Source organism: Lottia gigantea (genome assembly GCF_000327385.1).
Source record: "Lottia gigantea unplaced genomic scaffold LOTGIsca_13, whole genome shotgun sequence".
NCBI classification, from domain to species: Eukaryota; Metazoa; Mollusca; class Gastropoda; family Lottiidae; genus Lottia; species Lottia gigantea.
This window is the reverse complement of record NW_008707425.1, coordinates 3,560,773-3,581,341: the sequence shown is the minus strand read 5'-3', so window position 1 is coordinate 3,581,341 and position 20,569 is coordinate 3,560,773. Positions and strand designations below refer to the sequence as shown.

Genomic DNA, 20,569 nt, shown 5'->3' with positions numbered 1-20,569 from the left:
ATGTTGATTTCTAATAACTCTGTTCAGACATAGTTTCTGCTTTCTGTGAGGTCATTAACTGCTCAAGAACTATTGGAACGGAAGCAAGTTTGGCTTTTACGTTGTCTGGAAGTGGCTGAGATTTTCTGTATCTGAAAGATTAAAATTAAACATTAAGTATAAATCGAAAAACTATTTTTTTTTTTATCTTTATTATGTTTGAATACGTTTGCTTCTGAAATCTGGTTTATTCGTGTTGCTGATTAGTAAGTTGCATCAATTATTTCAAAGTTCAAAAAATACACTTACTTTGTCATTACATGGTTGATATATGTTACAGTTGTGACGGTTGGTTTGATACCCAAATGACTTCCATCTTCAAATTCTACCCAAATATCACCATTATCGAGTTGAGAGGCTAGTCCAATATTTGGAACTCTGATCTGTCTAATGACACTACTGCCTGTATCTGACGAATAGCTAGAACAACTACTTGATGTGATACTACTTATGGTACTGATGTTAACTGGGTTGGGTTTAGGTTGGAATGGTACTGCTTCCTCCACCACAGAAATAGAAGTGGGTTTCCTAAAAAAAACAGTGAGATATGACATGAAATATATTGTGATATTCAATTTTAATGATGACTCAATACAACGGAGGGCGAGTATTCTAAATGGAGAAGTTTGTATTTCAATGTTATGCGAAATGAAATAAAATTGTACTTACTTTCCAATAATTACTGGGAACAGTTCGTTTTTATCATCAACGCAGCTAGCAGTAGATTTTATTAAAGCTTCAAATTGAACACATTGTTGCTGACACTGTTCGGCAAACTTTATCATTTGTTGGATTTCGTTACTGAATTGTTGCTGAATTCTAGGTGATGATAGAGACAAAATACTGCCCTGCTGTTCATCTACTAATTTCATACCACTCCAATTATTGATTATCTTTCGTCCATTATAAAATTGAACTTCAAAGCTGGCGATTGGTGCATTTTCCATCAACATACATTTAGCTTGTTGATTGTACATGGTTACCTTTGGTGTTTTTGATTGAATCAATGTAACAAACTTTCTTGCGTGATCATATTTCTTATGAAATCTTTCTGGAAGCTCTTGAATGGAATAGGCTTTATTCCGTTTGTGGTTTGATTCTTCGTTGCTCTGTCTTGGGTACATGATAGAAATCTCTTGTCCATCCTGTGACACTGTAAATGTCTCTACAATAGTTTCAATTCCATTTTTCACTTTTAAGAATTCGAGACATACCAGTCCTCTTTCTGTTAGAGTCATCTGAAAAACATGGTAAAGAATAGTTAAATGGCATGTACTTGCTTTACTTTGGCATTATAAAATTGAACTTCAAAGCTGGCGATTGGTGCATTTTCCATCAACATACATTTAGCTTGTTGATTGTACATGGTTACCTTTGGTGTTTTTGATTGAATCAATGTAACAAACTTTCTTGCGTGTTCATATTTCTTATGAAATCTTTCTGGAAGCTCTTGAATGGAATAGGCTTTATTCCGTTTGTGGTTTGATTCTTCGTTGCTCTGTCTTGGGTACATGATAGAAATCTCTTGTCCATCCTGTGACACTGTAAATGTCTCTACAATAGTTTCAATTCCATTTTTCACTTTTAAGAATTCGAGACATACCAGTCCTCTTTCTGTTAGAGTCATCTGAAAAACATGGTAAAGTATAATTAAATGGCATGTACTTGCTTTACTCTGGCACAATGAAATTAATATCACGCACTTCATTTCAACAGAGTCAAACTGCAACCTAAATAACAATACTAAGAAAATTGTTCAATAAATATTAACTTACCACCATGCTTTTGACTTTTTGTGAAATCGGTTTCAAGCGATAGGTTGTAAATGGCTGCAATTTATTTTCATCTAATTCTGTACTGGAGGAACTCATACCGCTTGATGTGGATGATATAGATGACCGTCTGTAAGGAAAAGGAATGATTATTCCAAACGATTCAACACAAGTACACTTGTTGGTGGTCAAAACCTTATGATACCGTAGCTGATAGTGAGCAACGGGCAGCAGATGGTTATTACCTAAATAATTATTAATTTGATACAGAAATCGATTAACATGTGTTCATTTAGACATTACAGGTATATTTACATAATTAGCCCTCTTTCATACCCACTACTTTCATCGATTTTATAGACCGAATAACTGTTTTTTCTCGATACAGTTACTTCAATATTAATTGGTAAGTTTTATTGAATGAAGGGTCAGAAGTAACCGGACTAACAACTAATAAGCAATATTGTGGTACGTAATAATACCATTATGTAAGCTTTTTAATATTGTATATTGCAGTTGATAACATGTTGACATTTTGGCTAGTGTTTTGATCCATGGAAATGCAGAATTAAAGGAAATAGCAATTCTTATTATATATTGAAATATAAAATTATTAGTGATGTTGGAACACCGAAAATGAGATCAAGTTAAAATTGATTAATAATATAGACAATACATACCTTCTTATGACCGTAGGGGGAGTCTTAGGTGATGCTACTCGTAGATGAGGTGGTGTTGATGGTATATGACTGTCAAAAACAGGGTCATTGATCACTGAAGATGGTCGCATTAGTTGATATCCATTAAATTGTAAGGAATTGACGTAGCTGTCCTCATATCTTAAAGTACTATTCAAATTTAAATTTTGTGAACGATTATGAAAGAACTCCATATTTGTAATATAGCTATGTAGGAAGTAAGAGAAGTTAATGAATACTGAAGATCTTTGAAAATTTTACTTGGTTTTATAGTCAGCTGTCAAGAAGTTTGTTTGTAAACTGTCAAGTAAACACAAGATTAAATAGTTTACTTTAAACTCCGTTTGATATTGATTGTTATTGTTTATTAATTATCTTGTTATTCTTTGTATCCTCGGTGGTTTAAGTAATAATTAGATTAGATTTTCCATTTATATCTGCAATTGAAAAGAAACCGAAAAGGTGAAATTATTTTCAGCCGTATCTCATTTGATAGTTCTGTACTGTTTGTAGGTTCAGATACCAAATTGTAATTGAAATATATAAACAAATTTCTTAGATTCCAGCTTTTATGTATGGCCATTCTCAATATAACTCTTGATTTTAATTAAATAGATTTTGGACGATTGGTTTGTAATTGGAATAAATAAACACAACATGTCAATCTATGTAGAATTTGCTCCAATGCCATTAAGAAACTTTACTATCATACATTCTATTTTAATTTATTTGAATAAATATTATTATAATTAATATGACTTGATTTTAAAAAAATGCTGTCACTTTAGATATTTCAATGTCTAAATTCCACATGCTTTAAGCCCATTCCACTCTAACTTTATCTAAGAGAATCGGTGACCTTATCCAAAATATCGACCCTTATATTGTATCTTTAGGTCATTTTAGCAACCTATCCGTTATCAAATGCAGGTTGTGCTATATACCGTTTAAAATATATTTCAAAGTTTGAAATAAATTTTCAAAATATAAGACATGTTATGATTTAGAGAAAGTGTCAATGTTTGTCTCAATATGTTATAAACATTTTATTCTAATGTTTGATAACTTATTATAAACATTTCTTTTTATGCTTTCTAATTTTCTTTCCTTTTCTATTCTTCATTTGTTTGATTTCGAATTTCTTTCAACAAGGAAACTTTTTCAGTTTTTCTATATCATTGATTTGTTGAGAATGTTGAGTGAATTTAAACTCAGTTTGATATTGATTGTTATTGTTTATTAATTATCTTGTTATTCTCCATATACTCAGTAGTTTAAATTATCTCATTACAGAAGAATTAATTCTTTCTAGAAATGACGAGAAACAGAATGTACCACTTGCTGTCAATATAAATAGTGAACTATGAATTAGAGATAATCCACTTCTTTTAATCTGATAATCTTAAACTTTGTATTTATACCAACAAACATTGAATATCTTGAATTTTTCCAATCGCAAAAAGTATTTTACATGAATTATTTCCCTTGTTCTTATCTAATTAATTTTATCAGGAAATGACGAGACACAGAACGTACCACTTGCTGTCAACATCAATAGTGAACTATGAATTACAGATAATCCACATCTTTTAATCTGATAATCTTTTATTTTTACCAATAAATATTGAATATCTTGAATATGTTTGATGTTTAACAATGTTACCACTTAAATATCTCCATGCAGCCTACCACATGCACAGATCAAAAGAATCAATATTTCACTAGTATTAAAAGGAGCATTTTTATACGCCCACATCAATTTGTGAACGTATATTGCCATCGTCCCTGTCCTTCCATATTACTACAGTTTTTATCTGACTTTTATGAAATTTGGAGTGATGATTGTTTATTATCACCCAAGTATGAATCCTATCGAAAATAAAAAAAATATGTATACATTTAATCTGAGTTATTGCCCTTGTTCTGGGAAATTTAGTTCAATTTATTAGCTTTCTATGATAAATTGTAAATTGCATGCTAATAATGCAGTGTTCTGTGATATAATTGTAAAGTTGATGGTAACAATGCAATATCTGTGTAAAATTGTCAGTTCTCTGTGATAAAAGTGTATATTCCTTGTTAACGTTGTTAGCCTTTTGGGATAATTAGTGACATAGAAAAAACTAAAAATATTTACATGTTGAAAAAAATTCGAAATCAAACAAATAAAAAAATTCGAAATCAAACAAATCGAATATACAAAAAGATGAAAATGAAATGTTTATAATGAGTAATTAAACATTAGAATGAAATGTTTGTAACATATTGATACAAACATTGACACTTTCCTTCTATTTCAAATTTTTGAAATATTTGTGATATTTAGAGTAAATAATTTGTTTTATTTCAAATTCAAGTATTCTTATTATCTTATATACTTTCTAATTACAAATGATATTCAAACTAAATAAAAGCTATTATTGTATGTGGGAAGATTTCATTGATATTTTGGATGAAAGCAAATGACTTGTGCTCGAAGCCTTGTAGGCGCCATGGATATATTTAAAGTGGTAACATTGGCAAACATCAAACATTTTAGAATATCCAAGGAAGATAAATCGAAAGTATTTTATCTTATTCGAAATTAGGAAATTTATTTGATATTTAGAATACAAATTGTGAATATGAATTCAGTTATCAAAAACTACTCCTTTTAATTCTAGTAAAATATTGATTCTTTTGATCTGTAAATGTGGTATGCACCATGGAGTTATGTGTGGAGCGTATATTGGCGTCACTCATATCCATCCGTCCACAATTGCTCGTACACACTCCATAAGGCACAATTCTTGGCTGATTTTGACGAAACTTTGTGTGAGTGTTAGTCACCATCCAAGAATGGACTCTATTGAAAATAAGAAATATCGCAAAAAATGTTTTACATTAATTATCTCCGTTGTTATCAACTAATTAATTCTATCAGGAAATGACGAGACACAGAATGTACCAGTTGCTGTCAAGATCAATAGTGAACTATGAATTAGAGATAATCCACTTTTTTTAATCTTATAATCTTAAACTTTGTATTTTTACCAACAAATATTGCATATCTTGAATATATTTGATGTTTAACAATGTTACCACTTAAAATATCTCCATGGTGCCTACCACATGTACAGATCAAAAGAATCAATATTTCACTAGAATTAAAAGGAGCCATTTTTGCAAATTTAAAATTACTTTTCTAAATATCAAATAAATTTCATGATTTGAAATAAGGTATACAAATATTTTCATTTTCCTTCAATGGATATTTTGAAATGTTTGATGGTTACCAATGTTACCACTTAAAATATCTCCATGCTTTGAACACAAAAAATAAATTCTATGTTTTAGAAAAAATGTCAATGTTTGTCTCAATATGTTATGAACATTTTATTCTAATGTTTGAATACTCATTACAAATATTTCATTTTCCTTTTATCTCTGATTTCGAAATTAAATAAATAACATTGATTAGTTTCGAAAATCTGGATTTTGAATATTTTGTAAGAGATAGCTAACAAAATAACATAATTATGACATTCAAAATATCTATAGTGTTATTATGAAGTCAATAAAATCTAATAATTCTGTAATAAAACTGAACTCAAAAATTCCAATAGTACAATCACACTTGGTATCCAGATCATCCCTTTTCCTCTAATTATGCTATATGATATAGTTTGGAAAGTTGCATACAAAAAAGTCTTCCCTCTCAAAACTTATACGAGTGATGGTACTTCTCTTTGGTGGAGTCCACTACTATAATATTTTTACTCTTGATTTTACCAGGCTTTGGACGAGATCTTGATTAACGGAATTGTCTTGCTTGTACGGATTTTTAGTACACAAAATTGCCCCAAATAGTGCTTTTTAATCGCCCATTGTAATGCCATACCAGAATCATAATACAAATGTATGTGCCACTGTCTTCTTTTTTTGTTACCTACATAAAGTTCATATTTCAAAGCTCCGTCACCCTGGCGTTCCCAAGGCGTTTTTTTTAATAAAGCCTACTTAATGCACTTCAATTTTATTGCGTTTATGGAGATGTTACTGCGCTTGTACCGTACGGTATATGACGCTTCCATCACGCTTATGCTAAGCTTATGGCGACCTTCACATGCTCTGAGCTAATTTTCTGTCGCAGCAGCAGCTCAGTAGGGACGCCGTTTCGGTGTGGCGGCTATTAGACGACCAATACTATTTTGAAAACATTTTGTGATTTAGATTGATCATCTTTATCAGACGCCATAAAGGGATTTTTTGAATTAGAATCCGTTCGCCGTATAAAATGTTCAGACTGAATTCATCCTCCTTAACGTACTGATTAATGTAAAAAATTGAAATAAATACAAAATTGAAATACATAAAATTTAGAAATAATAAGAAATTTAACAATCTTATGTATGACATATATTGTTTACAGTTTTAGTTGCCAATGAAATCAAACTTTGAAATAGAAGAAAAGTGTTGTACTCTCATTAATTAGGAGACGATATTAACTAATCATTCAATTATATTCTATTAATCCTAATCGGATTTCAAGGATTAGTATAAACTGTTTGTTTATCAGTTTGATCCTCTGCAGAAATTTCATATAAAACCCGTTGACATTTGGTAAATAGTATATTTCACCTGATATCTCCAACATAAAAGTTATATATATCAATTACACGCATCTACAAGGCTTCGAAATTATATTTCTTAGAAAGAAAGGAATTTCGTCATTCAATATATCACTGCTTTACAGTTACATGTAAGTATTTAAAATTATTCGAGGTATTTTTCAAGAACTGGGTAATATGCATGTGTCGTTCAGTTTTCAAACCAAAGTTGTTTATTTGTTGCAGATAAAATGGCTAATATTGAAGTTGTAAGAACTCACGAGGAAGAAGAAGTCTTTGAGGCTTTAGCAGAGCTAAATTTGTCTTCAGTTAGCACCCAAACTGCTGATTTGGACCAGACGGTTAGATTGGCATTGGGAAGCACAGCTCATACACCTCGCTTGCTTACTCCATCACCAAGAAATCAATCCACTCCCAGAATATCTGGAACAACCGTCCAATTAAATCGGACGGATTTTATATCACCAAGAGCCGGGTTTGATCCTCCTCAAGACGAAGTCTGTCCACAGTCTAAACCAGCAGTATATTTCACCCAAGCAATAGTTAACGTGACACAATCTCCTTATGCAACACCAAAACGTCACACTGGAGTCATTGGACACGCACATCAAAGAAACAACAACTTGTTGATGATAGTACCTGGATATGAGACGGAAAGGGTATTGAAACCAGAGAGGATTCTAGCACCATTAAACACGTACAGATTAAAACCTATCTCAGAAAGAGTCAAAAAGACCGGTGTAAGTTGCATTTTGTCCCTTAAGATCAATTTATGGAATATCCACGTCTGCGTTTTGGAATCTGAAGCTAAATAATTGCAGTAAACTGATGGATTTTGGGATGGACAGGGTTCTACTCAGTGTCATTAGTATTTCAATTGTCCACATTTTATTATTTACGAGCTAAAACAATCCGTGAATTGTACTGAACATTTTTTGTACTCAAATATATTGTCTGATAATCCGACTTTTAAGTTTGATTATCAATGGTGTTTATGGTGCCATTTTTATTAACTGAACGCATGATATTTTTCAGTTATCTATACGAGAATCCGGTACTGTTTGTATTGAACTATTTCAACCAAGGAATAATATAGAAGTTTTGGTCGAATCACTAGAAGTTTCTTCAGACGGCCAAGAGGTAAGATTTGTACCAGGTTGTTGTTCAAAATTGTCAATAAAACTGGCAAAGTTGGTTTCTTTACTATACGATAAGTATATTATCTTATGTTTAAATTGGTCGTTTTGTTTGAAATCCAAATGGCAGCTTTTGAGCAAGTGACCGTTACCTTTAAAGGGAAAACTTTTTAAGCTTCATAAAATTGTTTAAATGTTACTATTGATTTTTTGATTCTTTTAAGATTACTGTGATGCAGTACAAAAATACAACTGACAGAGGAAACTACATATCCTCACCCAGAAGTTACAAACGTAAAGTGTTTACTTTGGACTGTTTACCACAGAAATTTCACAAGAAATATGAATACGCAAGAAGGTTTGTAAATCAGATGTTTACCTACAAGATATTCCCGTCATCTGTTCTGTTCGCTGAATATATTATTCACTTTTCTGTAATCTTCGAAAATCGGATATTCACTCCCTCGGACACTTACTTAAAATATTCGATAAAGATTGAATATTTAGAGATTAATCGGTTAGTTGTATATTTATTGACCGGATAATACGATCTCTTACTAACAGTGGATTTTGTTAGTCATTTTTAACCAAGTAAATCGAAGTTCACGGACAAATCATATTATTGGAAGAGTCATAAATCTTATGATAATCATAGTGACAGAACAGTAGCCACTGCATTATTTCATTAACTGAAAGTAGAGTTTTATGTTTAAAGGGTCATTTTCGTAAGCTACATTCCATAACTATTCTGTTAAAATATTGTATTACAGATTTGTGAATTTAGTAAAGTCTAAAACACCTAAGATAATCATGTATAATAAACAAGCTAAATGCATGCTGATGGAAAACTTTCCCGACCCATGCTTCATGGCTAAATTTTATAACGGTGAGACATATATTTGTTTAAATCTTGTTATCAGAAAGTTACTGCTAACGATTCATATAAATAAATAAAATCAAGAAATCTGATTAGTCTATGTCAGTGCAATTGGACACACCGATCTAAGTTCTGTATTCTGGCCATGTACGGCAACCATAATGATAAGATAGATTTGAAAAGAGGCCAGATAAATGAGAACTTCCCCTTTTATATATACTGTAAGTGCAGCTTGTTTGATTGTCCACATACTGTTGCCAATAGAACGAAGACGTTAATAAATCTGTTCATTACATATTATTCAACATGTTACATTTACGACATCTTTATTACATATTGAAAATGTTATATTACAATTCATTCCGACTACATTTTTATTTCATATTATTCATTGTGTTACATTACACTAATTTTATTACATATTAATCAACATGTTAAATTACACTACACTACACTGTGAATACATTTTATTCAACATGTTACATTGCACAACATTGCGAATACATTTTATTATATATTACTCAACATCTATAAACACATTTAATCATTCAATTGATATGCGAATGCAATATGTAATAATGAAATATATTTTGTCCAGGTAAGACGTATCTAAGTACATGGAGAGGAACACAACTACTAAATGAAAATGAAGGCAAAGGTCTGTCGATTGCTAGTCCAAGATTAAGAAATCACACAGATGAAGATGATTATTCTCTGATGAAATTTGCCAAGAAGGTAATAACTGTTAATATTGCTTAATGAGAAAATGTGTTGACCGTAAAATTGATGTAAATTAATTGAAATATTTTGAGATTATTACCGAATGGACATATAAGTCTCTCGAGAAATGGTTGTATTTTATTCAGAATTAAATGTTCTTTATTAGTCCACGATACTATCTGTACAAATACTGCTCGTGTGTATAAACGATAATGAATTGATGAAAATGGCTTAAAGTGTATTTGAACCACCCTAGTTCACAATGTTTCTAACCTCCTATGAAATGAACTTTAAACATTAGACATTGCTACCAATCTAAAAGAAAATCAAATTCTCCAGTTTCTTTCTGCAATAATATTAACATTTCATCAAACATCTTCACATTCATATATTTACTAATAAAATAAAAACTTGATTTCAGTGTCATAAGCAATGTTTACAATTAGAAGGTTTAATAAAATCTTCTGTAGACGAGTCTAAACAATCAGAAGAAATGTTTCCAGTTATACTTGGAAGGTGAGGTTTTTGTCAAAAACATTTCGATAGTTTTATTCATGCCTAAACGTATCACTGTTAAAAAGTTATTGCTTTTTCAGACAATTTGAAGAATATCTAGAAGCGTAAAAAGAGCTTTTTCAAGCTATTCCCAAGTAATTGGGATATTATTTATATCAGTATAATGTGGTATACAAATTCCTTGTTTTCTTGGAAGAACATCCGATAATTAAGGATTAGTAATTAAACATTTGATTGCATCGGGGTCAAAGGGCTGTGGATGTTTTTTCAAACCAAATCTACCAGTTTCCTCTCCTTTTAGATGAACATTTCTATTGTTTATTTCAGACGAAGAGCAAAAATAGAACATCAAAACAACCAGACCAACTCAACCTTTGTAATAGAAGACGATAGAGGTTTTAGTGATGATGATACAAGCATGGATAATATCAATAATATTAACCATGACATTGATGATATCAATAATATTGACTACGACATTGATGATATCAATAATATTGACTATGAAAATGATACCAATAATGACAATGCCCTGCATATTGATGACCTGAATGATATTGAACATGATAAAAAGACAACAGTGATACAGACTGAGATACCTGATATCGGTCTAGCAACTCAGGTAAATATACTTAAACATCGAAACCTACATTCATAGTCACATGCTCTGATTAAAAGTTTTTGATTTAGATATTCAAGTGCCTCGATACAAAATAACATTGTTCAGTAAATAACAGTATCCTTTCCATTTATATTGCTCTTTGATATATAATTTTTGAATTTCAGTTGGAATCTGGAGCTATCTGGATTCAGTTCGCAGATAACAGCCATCTTGGAATACAGCCTTCTGAAGACTTATTTGCTTTTGTCGATAAGAATGGTGTTTGTAAAGAGTGAGTATTTATTTCTTTTTTGTGTTATTGTAAGAATTTGTTTTTATTGCTAGCTTTATCATTGAGGAAACATAACAGGTTGTGCTCGTTGAGTATTAACCAATATCCGTGTGTAACCTTACATGTCGGTACTTGTATCTGATATTTGTTCACTTAGGCTCATATTCCAGTCATTAAGGATTTGAACCCACCATATCGATGACTTAATGGTATCGAACCAGACCGAATCTCAAAATAGTCCTGTGCTGCCTGACTTGATTTAGATAAAAAAAAAAAACATTCAAAGTCCTGAAAAAATATACACACATCAATAAGAAATGGAGGTCTACACTCCCTTCATTTGACGTATTAAGAAAAACTCTTATCAATGTCAAAATAGCAAACATGACAACGGCAACTTCCTTAAACCAGAATGGCCCGCATAATTGTCATCTCCTTTACACCTATAAACACAACAATGCTTAATATTTCTAATTTGTGTCATTTCAGGTATACTTTAGATGGTGATTTGCCCGATGACGTCCGAAAAAAATTAGCTTTAATACCAAATGCATTGGACTATCTGTATGATAATAACTAACCAAGTAACATAGGACACAAGTATTCGGATACAGATTTTCCAGGATACGGGTAATTATGATGTAGATTGGATAAAACGTCCAGGATACCTTTGACTGGAATACATCTTAACCAGAATTGGATACAACTCGTCCAAAGAAACATCAATTATCTAGAGTAAAATCATCCATTGTTATCAGTGATTTGGATACATCCAATATGCCAATTGTTTCATTTCTGAAATTAGATTTGATAAACTTGACTCTAATTCTCGGTGTTCAGAAAACTTCAGACTGGAACTTCAATCTAATAATACTTTGTTCAGCAATCGAATTTTGTGTTTTATCATCTTTGCACTTTGAAGAATATAATGATGTTAATAAATTTTATTTTTCAAATAAATAAATTTTAAATTAGAACGTTTACTTTCGCCTCAACTTTCTTGTGGCGTTAATATTTTACACAAGCATCCTCGAATAGTGATATCACGGTGGAACGACGTTATTTCGGTGCTTCTTCTCCACTGGGCTCGTAGAGCGTTGAAGTCGTAGTATGTCATGTGCCCAGAAAGTCACTTTGTTCTTGAAAACAAGTTCTTTCGTAAACACTCTAGAAGGCACAATTCTTAAAAAATATTTAATGTTATTTCGGAGAAGGGGGGGGTTTGATTCTCTCAAATGTACAGATCTAGAATGGAACAAATATTTCATTAGGAAAATCGAATAAAGGGTCTGGTCTGGTATATTTTTTATGCTCTAATCTGAAATTAGATAAAAATAATAACTCGCCCAATAGCGAGAGGTCACATTGTTATACTAATGGGTTTACGTTTGCTGTGATCAAGGTTGTCATCAAAGTTCTGTTTATTTTTACTCCCATAATGGGTATGAACTACCCTACTTGCCTGATTGCTGGTATTAAACAAGACATCAAAAGTAGCTATGCCTGCAGTTTGGTTGGTTCACAAATTAAGGTTATCTTGAACCATTATTTATAATTACTGTTGTATATATTGCACTTTAGAAAATATTGGACTACAGCGTTGACATGCACAAGAGTTATAATTAGTATGCTCTGTTAAAATAGTAGTGTGCTATGATAATATTGTCTGTTTTCTTGAAAGTAATACCATGATAATATTGTATGCTTTGTTTAAGTAGTAGTATACCAAGATATAGTCTGCTTTGTTAAGGTATTAATATACTATGACAATATGTCTGCTTTATTTAAGTAATAATATACCAAGATAATCAATTCTGCTGTGTTTAAACAGTAGTATACCAAGATAATATGGTCTGCTTTGTTAAGATATTGATATACTATGACAATATATTATGCTTTGTTTAAGTAATAGTATACCAAGATAATATATTATGCTTTGTTTAGGTAATAGTATACCAAGATAATATGGTCTGCTTTGTTAAAGTAATAGTATACCAAGATAATATATTATGCTTTGTTTAAGTAGTAGTATACCAAGATAATATATTATGCTTTGTTTAAGTAATAGTATACCAAGATAATATATTATGCTTTGTTTAAGTAGTAGTATACCAAGATAATATATTATGCTTTGTTTAGGTAATAGTATACCAAGATAATATGGTCTGCTTTGTTAAAGTAATAGTATACCAAGATAATATATTATGCTTTGTTTAAGTAGTAGTATACCAAGATAATATATTATGCTTTGTTTAGGTAATAGTATACCAAGATAATATGGTCTGCTTTGTTAAAGTAATAGTATACCAAGATAATATATTATGCTTTGTTAAAGTAATAGTATACCAAGATAATATGGTCTGCTTTGTTAAAGTAATAGTATACCAAGATAATATATTATGTTTTGTTTAAGTAATAGTATACCAAGATAATATATTATGCTTTGTTTAAGTAATAGTATACCAAGATAATATATTATGCTTTGTTTAAGTAGTAGTATACCAGATCACCATCAGTATAATCATTTATTGCTAGAATAGAAGTTACTGGAAACTAAACCAATTTTACTAAAAAAAAATTACACCTTTAGGGTTGTGTTCATCTGTATCAGTAAGAACTGTATAATTCAAATCAACGGTAAACAGTTACCCTGATTTTAGTATTTACAGACATTTCCATAGTAGTCTGGAACCCCAACATGTATTTAAATTTATTCTTTATCTGAAATAGCACAGCACATTATTCATTAAGATATGCTGTATGGTTAACAATGATACTGGTGGCGATATTTTTTATGTGATAAATGTGGTTAGATTTATTCTTCTATAGCTCTACATAGACTAGTAAAATGCGACAACTTTCAACTGAACAAAATGTCATTCCAAAGCAGTATTTATACCATTTTTTTTACCTTTTCTTTGTTTTTTAATCGTAATTTTTCGTTTATAATTCTATTTATATATGTATTTATATTTATTATTAAAGCCCATTAGTATGTAACAATCTAACCTCTCGCCCTTGGGCGGGTTATTATCAAATTTCAGATCAGAATAAAAGAATAATATCCAGCAGTTATAGACTGTTTATTCAAATTATTCTTGGTGAGGCATTTGTTCCCTTCAAGGCCTTTACACTTGGGAGAATCAAATCCTCCCTTTCCCGAAATCTATTTAACCACGTATTAAGAAATATTAAAACAGAACCAAAAAAATATATATATGTATTAATATATCTGTATTGCTCTACAATTGATATATAGAGCACTATTGTAACAGTAGGATTTTTTTGTTACTGTTACTATGTCTTTATATTAGATAACTGGTTGAAATGTTTACCCACAGTTTTATTCAGATTATGATTTATATCAAATCAGTCTGTGGACATTGAATCGGGTTCTCGATTTATTGTTTGCTTTTCCAATATATTGTTTTTGGCAAATTGTACAGGATAATATGAGGTGGATGATATTGCTGCTGTCACAATATTGGATATGTAATCTTCATCTTTAAAGGAATAAAAGAGTATAAATATATGAATAAATTTAAATGCCGAGTTCATAATAATATAAGATCTTGAATCTTTGGGATGAATACATCGTATCCAAACCACACCATCAATCGTCATACTTCCTCGGGGCCGCGGTAACTCAAGTGAGAAAAATTACCTATTCAGAGCTAAATATTGTCCAATCAAATTGGCCATACTGTAATGATAGCAAATTCCGACAAATCAAAGCAAATCACTCGTTATGACGCTTTGTTTTTGCGGAATAGAATTGAGTAAGATTTTTGTTTTGAAGCTGAAAGAAAATCAAACCTTTCTTTGGAATATTTACTTGGAAAGAATGCGTTCTTATCTCTTCAAATGAGCGGCGGCAATCTGTTCTACCGATCTGATTGGTCATATTTAAATCACACCAATCTCATTCCCACACCCCCAAAATGAAGTGTAGTGGGCTTAGTTTAATACGGGTTAATAAGACCATGTCAAAACCGTATTCGTAATACGATGAGATGAATAGAGAGTTTCCATTTCTCACATCAGGCATTGAGTACCACGATTTTTTTCCATACTTGCCCCATAGTACAAACATATTACTTCAATATTCACAAACCTCAATCTAATAAATAAATAACCATAATTCAAGGCCACCAAATAATCTTTAAGAGGTTTTTGCTTGGTTGATTATAAACCTTCAGTTACCATGTTATCGTAAGAGGTCAAGTTTGAAATTGTTTTTAAAAGAAATTTTGAGACTTTAGGCATTCATGTGAATAAATATAATTTTGACTATTAGAGTAGCTAGAGCTTTCATATAACAACTTGGAAACAAGATATAAGGTTTTTGCTCAGGTTATGATGTACACTGCACGATCAATAAATAGTGTATTCTGTGCAAAAAAGAACGATATAGACAGTTTCAAGCTTCAATTATGACAATATATGCAAAGTGGGAGTCATCTAGTTCCAAAAGAACCCTATGAATAACGTCTGAATCTAACCAGTCTCACTTGGTCATTTAATCATACAATATAAGGCATACAAATTATACAAGGCGTAAATATATATTTTCAGACTTTTTTTTCACATACCAATTGGTTTTACAATAGTTTATTCATTTTTTTACACTGTAAAATTATCTAGTTTTTTTAACTGGAATATTGTGGTAGAAATGTTGCCCCCACAGCTTGTAAAATAGAAGAAGGAGAAGAAGAAGAAGAAGGTACTGGGGGGAACGTGATGAATAGAATTTTTCGTATGTGAATTCTGATTGTTCACCGGTGGGTTCGTTCTGCCGCATTGTCCAACTTGCCGCATCGTGCCCAACTAGGGTTAAGTAGGGCTAGGGATGGGTTAGGTAGGTTTAAGGATCCCTATCCCTACCTTACCTTACCCCAACCCTACCTTTAGTTTCGTTTTACAAGTCGTTTTTGTGCAGTTGGGCACGTTGCGGCACCCTAGGTTAACATAACCCTTTCAAATTATAGTTTTGGCGTTCTAAAAATTTACAAGATAAAAGATAAAAGAATCAGTTAAGTTTAAGGACACCTCTTCTACATTTTGTAGTTTTCCTTCATTTGAGCACCTGCCTACCGATTAAAAATTATCGAATTGCCTCTATTTTACAATGTATAAATATATATTTTATATATTTTACAGAAAGCCGAGGCTTGTGCTTATTCATCAGTTTTGACGCCAGAAAGTTAAAAAATATGGATAGGTCATCATAGTGTACATTTTATAAAAAAATTTTTTTATTGATTTAACGTATAAATGAAAAACATAAAAAAAGCCGTCATCACCACTATTTCTTCCTTTAAATTAAGCTATATGTACAGTCGGGCTCATCCGATACCGAAAGAATGCGGACAGATGATCATTATGGTGCTACAGAATAATTCTAGCAAAACTCAGCCAAAGTCAATATTGTTTGTAAGACAAATAGAAATAGGCATAGGTAAAGAAGCTCAAGATATGGATATACTATATTAACTCAATGTTTTACCTGCTCATACAGGCAGCGTACATTTTGTTCCTTTGATAACACTGTCTGTATGAGCATGTGAAACGTTGAGTTAATAAATGTCAGAAATATATATCTTGTGCTTCTTTAAACTCAATATATTGTAACTTTGCAATAACAAAGATTATTTTATTATCAAATACGTCGTAAATTGTACCTTAAAGTGATACTACGTCTTAACATGAGCATGAAATTTAAGTTCTCAAGAATGGTCGATATGAGTATATATTCATCAGTGAACTTACCTGGTGTCATAAAGTCTGTAAAATCTGGAAAACTGATAAAATTAAGTAAATATTGAAAGCGCTTGAATCGTAATATTATTTTTTCAATAGTTAATTTCATATTTATGGATAATTACTAAGTTTTTTTGATTTATCAGATTATATAAGGATCCTGTTATGTTATATATGACACCAGGTATATCTACCGATGAATATATACTCTTATTGGCCAAGTTTAAATTCTTAAATTTTATGTTCATTCTAAGACGTGGTACTCCTTTAAAATACTTTAAAAATATGCTATTTATAATTGTACCTTCGAAAAATAACAGAAATGCCACTTTAAAGAATATGATCTGATATGGTCTACATCAGGAGTGAATAAAAAAAAAGGATAAAATTGGATTAATTCTAATTCAAATGCCCGGGGCTTTTTTCACGTTTACGGTCTTTAATAAACAAATATACATGTTATTATTGCTCATGTATTACATACATTTTTTCAGATATTTCAACATTCGAGAACAATGAAAATTGTCCCATAAAAACGAACAAATTTGAAAATGATGAATAACTTTGGACGCTTATATACATGTCAAATTTAATTTTTAATATTTCTTGTTGTCGCAAAGTTTAATACACAGGGGAATTTGAAATTGCTTTGTTTATCTTCAATAAACTTGTTATATAGATCCATAACAGGGCATTATGGATTTTTTGTGGATCGACAATTTTCTTTTATTTTTGGTCTTAGCTCAATTTTATGCAAACTATACACGAAAATATACAGAAAAGTGTCCCTTAACGTAGAAAGTTTTACTAAGAAAAAATAAGGCCGTTAATATTTTAACTTCAATTCCGTAAACTGTTTAAGTTCGTTATTGGGAAGCATATCTCCTACTTATTATGAAGGTTTCAATTCATAATATCGAGCGAATATAAAGCTCAGAAAAACAAAACAAGATCAAACTGCTTAATTAACAATTAGTACACCCCATTTTTAATTAACCCCTTAAAAGTAAATTCAGTTTGATCAAATTCAGAAGATAGTATATTTTAGAAATGTTCTCAGATATAATTTACAACATTTTTGACAATATTTTTTATAATAAACATTATTTTGTATACTTCCTGTAATTATTAACAATTTGATAATTCCATGTTTGATGTATGCGGACGATACCACCTTATTGTCAAGATCACAAGCAGGCCTACAAAAGCAATTAGTTGACCTGAAAAGCTATTGTGACCTACGGAAACTTGAAGTAAACATAAAGAAATTTAAAGTAATGGTTTTCCAAAAAGGGCATTTAACTACAAGTTATGATTTTTACTACGACAATCAACCCTTGGAAATTGTTAAATCTGTTCATTACTTAGGTATTGAACTTAGTATGAATGGTAGATTTAACACTGCTCATATCTTTGATGGTGATATTAGTCAGAAATGTAAATTATTTGATTCCATACTGCAAAGGAAATTGAAACAGTGCACCTTAAGTTCTGCAAAAGAATACTGGGAGTGAAATACTCAACGCCTACAGCTGCTGTTATTAGTGAATTAGGGCGGATACCCCAAGGTGTCAAAAGGCACGTACTTATTTTAAAATACTGGATAAACATACTGCTTAATGATGATTTATTAAGTTTTATTTATAAATCAGTTAGAATATCAGCTAACTATAGACGAGGGGATAACTGGTGTTATAAATTAAAATGTCTGTTAGATACACTAGGTTTAAGTGTACCCTGGGATTACCAAGATTATTATATTATCTCTAAACATGTACTTACTATTTTGAAACAAAGGCTATTGGATCAATATGTACAAGTCTGAAACAGCTCAAGAAACAAATGTAGCAAACTGTTTTATTATAATTTATTCACTGTTGATTTTAAAATGCAACCCTATTTAAACTGTATTGATAAAGAAAAATATCGAGTAGCATTATCACGTTTTAGGTGCAGTTTAAATATTGAAAGTGATAGATTTGTTAAGGCTAAAAGACACACCCGACTATGTATTGTTTGTAACCTTTAACGCAACAGAAGACGAGCTTCATTTCCTCTTAATATGTCCCTTTTATAATGACCTCAGATCACGGTTTTTACCACAATATTATTGTAAATATCCATCATTAGATAAATTCGTCTCAATTATGTCATCAAACTCCAGCTTGATCTTGATATCTAAATTCTTGTTTTTTGCACTTAAAAGAAGAATCGAATATGTAGACCCTCTTCTTCCATAATATGTATATTTTTGTATTTGTGTTAGAATGTTTTTTTTTGTTTTATTTCTTTTTTTATACTTAAATGTTTATTGTATATTTATATAGAGCTATAAGGTATTGATCTTAACGCTCGGTAAATAAATGAAAAATGGATATAGACAAATTGAGGATGATGAACATTTTGTTTTTAAAGGGGAAGTATACAAAAGTTTATTATCAAAAATATTGTAAATTATATCTGAGAATATTTCTAAAATATACTATCTACATAGCGTTCACAGTAAATGAAGTGTTTAACTCAGAAGTTTTGTCAGAGTTCCACTTTAACAAACGTTGACTGCATACTGGTTCGGTGGGTGTTGTAATCACAACATATTTCCTGCTACTGCGAAAGGAAGTACCTTCACCGGGGGCCTCCTTTCCCAGTCGCAGTAAAATATTGCTTATTTGTCGTCTGTCGCTTAAATAATAGTATGAACGTATGATTTAAATACGGGGGTATGAAAAATTCGAAGCCATTTTGAAGTCTAAATTAACTTACACAGCCAGTTTCTGAAATCTTTTCCCCCAAAAACTTCTAAGCCCCTTTTTAGTCTCATTTGCCACCAAGGAAAACCCCTTGTCTGGATTTCTCTTCCCCGGTCGCATTATAATACATGTATTGTTGTCTATTATTCGTCTCCTATATAATAGTCCCAGTATACTATATATGCATGTTTTAATGCAGGGATCAGATTATTAATAGAAAATGCACATTTGACCATGGGATAACATTTTTATATTCATAAGAAATAAATCCAAAGCAAACACTACACAAATTTAAGCATAAATATGTACTAATGATATATTCTACATTGTGAAATCAAGTATTTTGTGTGGCTGAACTAGTGGTAACAGTGTTAGTTAAAATCCGCTCACGTTTAGAACATGTTTATCAGTGAACCTTGTGGTATTAATTGGTAGCACTAATAGTCAGTAGTATCGACGGGGGTGATCGATACTGAACTGAAGATGTAGCAACGACTTGGAGTAAGGGGGTTTCGCCTGTGTAGCTCTGGGAGTTGAAATGGTTTTCTAAGCAGAAGTGTCGGGACTGTCTTTGATGCTTGAGTTCGGGTTTTGGATTTAACTTGTAAATAATAAGATCTGAAATGTTGTACAATGTAATATGAATTGGTGACGACTGATGTTTGCTGGTCATATTTATATTGGTCATTGCATCATAGACTTCAAGGGTGTTTTAATCAGTCGCCATTCAATTCATATACATTGGGTAACTTAATGAGCTAACTATTTATATTAGCAGTCATATTATCTAAGATTATT

General features: G+C 31.1%; 2 protein-coding genes across 2 annotated transcripts; one reads left to right on the top strand and one right to left on the bottom strand.

Moving 5' to 3' along the window:
- Positions 1 to 10: 10 nt before the first annotated feature.
- Positions 11 to 2,703, bottom strand: LOTGIDRAFT_157318 (hypothetical protein; the record flags this gene model as incomplete). Its single annotated transcript, XM_009049074.1, has 6 exons — positions 11 to 131; positions 289 to 567; positions 709 to 1,277; positions 1,412 to 1,666; positions 1,815 to 1,941; positions 2,492 to 2,703. 6 exons carry the CDS (start codon positions 2,701 to 2,703, stop codon positions 11 to 13), a joined length of 1,563 nt encoding a protein of 520 aa, XP_009047322.1.
- Positions 2,704 to 7,150: 4,447 nt separating this feature from the next.
- LOTGIDRAFT_230563 (hypothetical protein) lies at positions 7,151 to 12,218 on the top strand. Its single transcript, XM_009049073.1, has 10 exons — positions 7,151 to 7,250; positions 7,345 to 7,859; positions 8,155 to 8,259; positions 8,480 to 8,613; positions 9,026 to 9,141; positions 9,731 to 9,867; positions 10,274 to 10,368; positions 10,696 to 10,990; positions 11,155 to 11,261; positions 11,751 to 12,218. The coding sequence occupies exons 2-10, from the start codon at positions 7,350 to 7,352 to the stop codon at positions 11,839 to 11,841; spliced, it is 1,590 nt and encodes a 529-aa protein (XP_009047321.1). The 5' UTR covers positions 7,151 to 7,250; positions 7,345 to 7,349; the 3' UTR covers positions 11,842 to 12,218.
- Positions 12,219 to 20,569: the final 8,351 nt, after the last annotated feature.

Bases quoted from the DNA above. Each gene is read 5' to 3' on its own strand.
- LOTGIDRAFT_230563 (XM_009049073.1), top strand. From the start codon at position 7,350: ATGGCTAATATTGAAGTTGTAAGAACTCACGAGGAAGAAGAAGTCTTT. The intron at 8,614-9,025 runs GTTTGTAAATCA...ATTGTATTACAG, and splicing joins AAATATGAATACGCAAGAAG to ATTTGTGAATTTAGTAAAGT. The intron at 11,262-11,750 runs GTGAGTATTTAT...GTGTCATTTCAG, and splicing joins AAGAATGGTGTTTGTAAAGA to GTATACTTTAGATGGTGATT.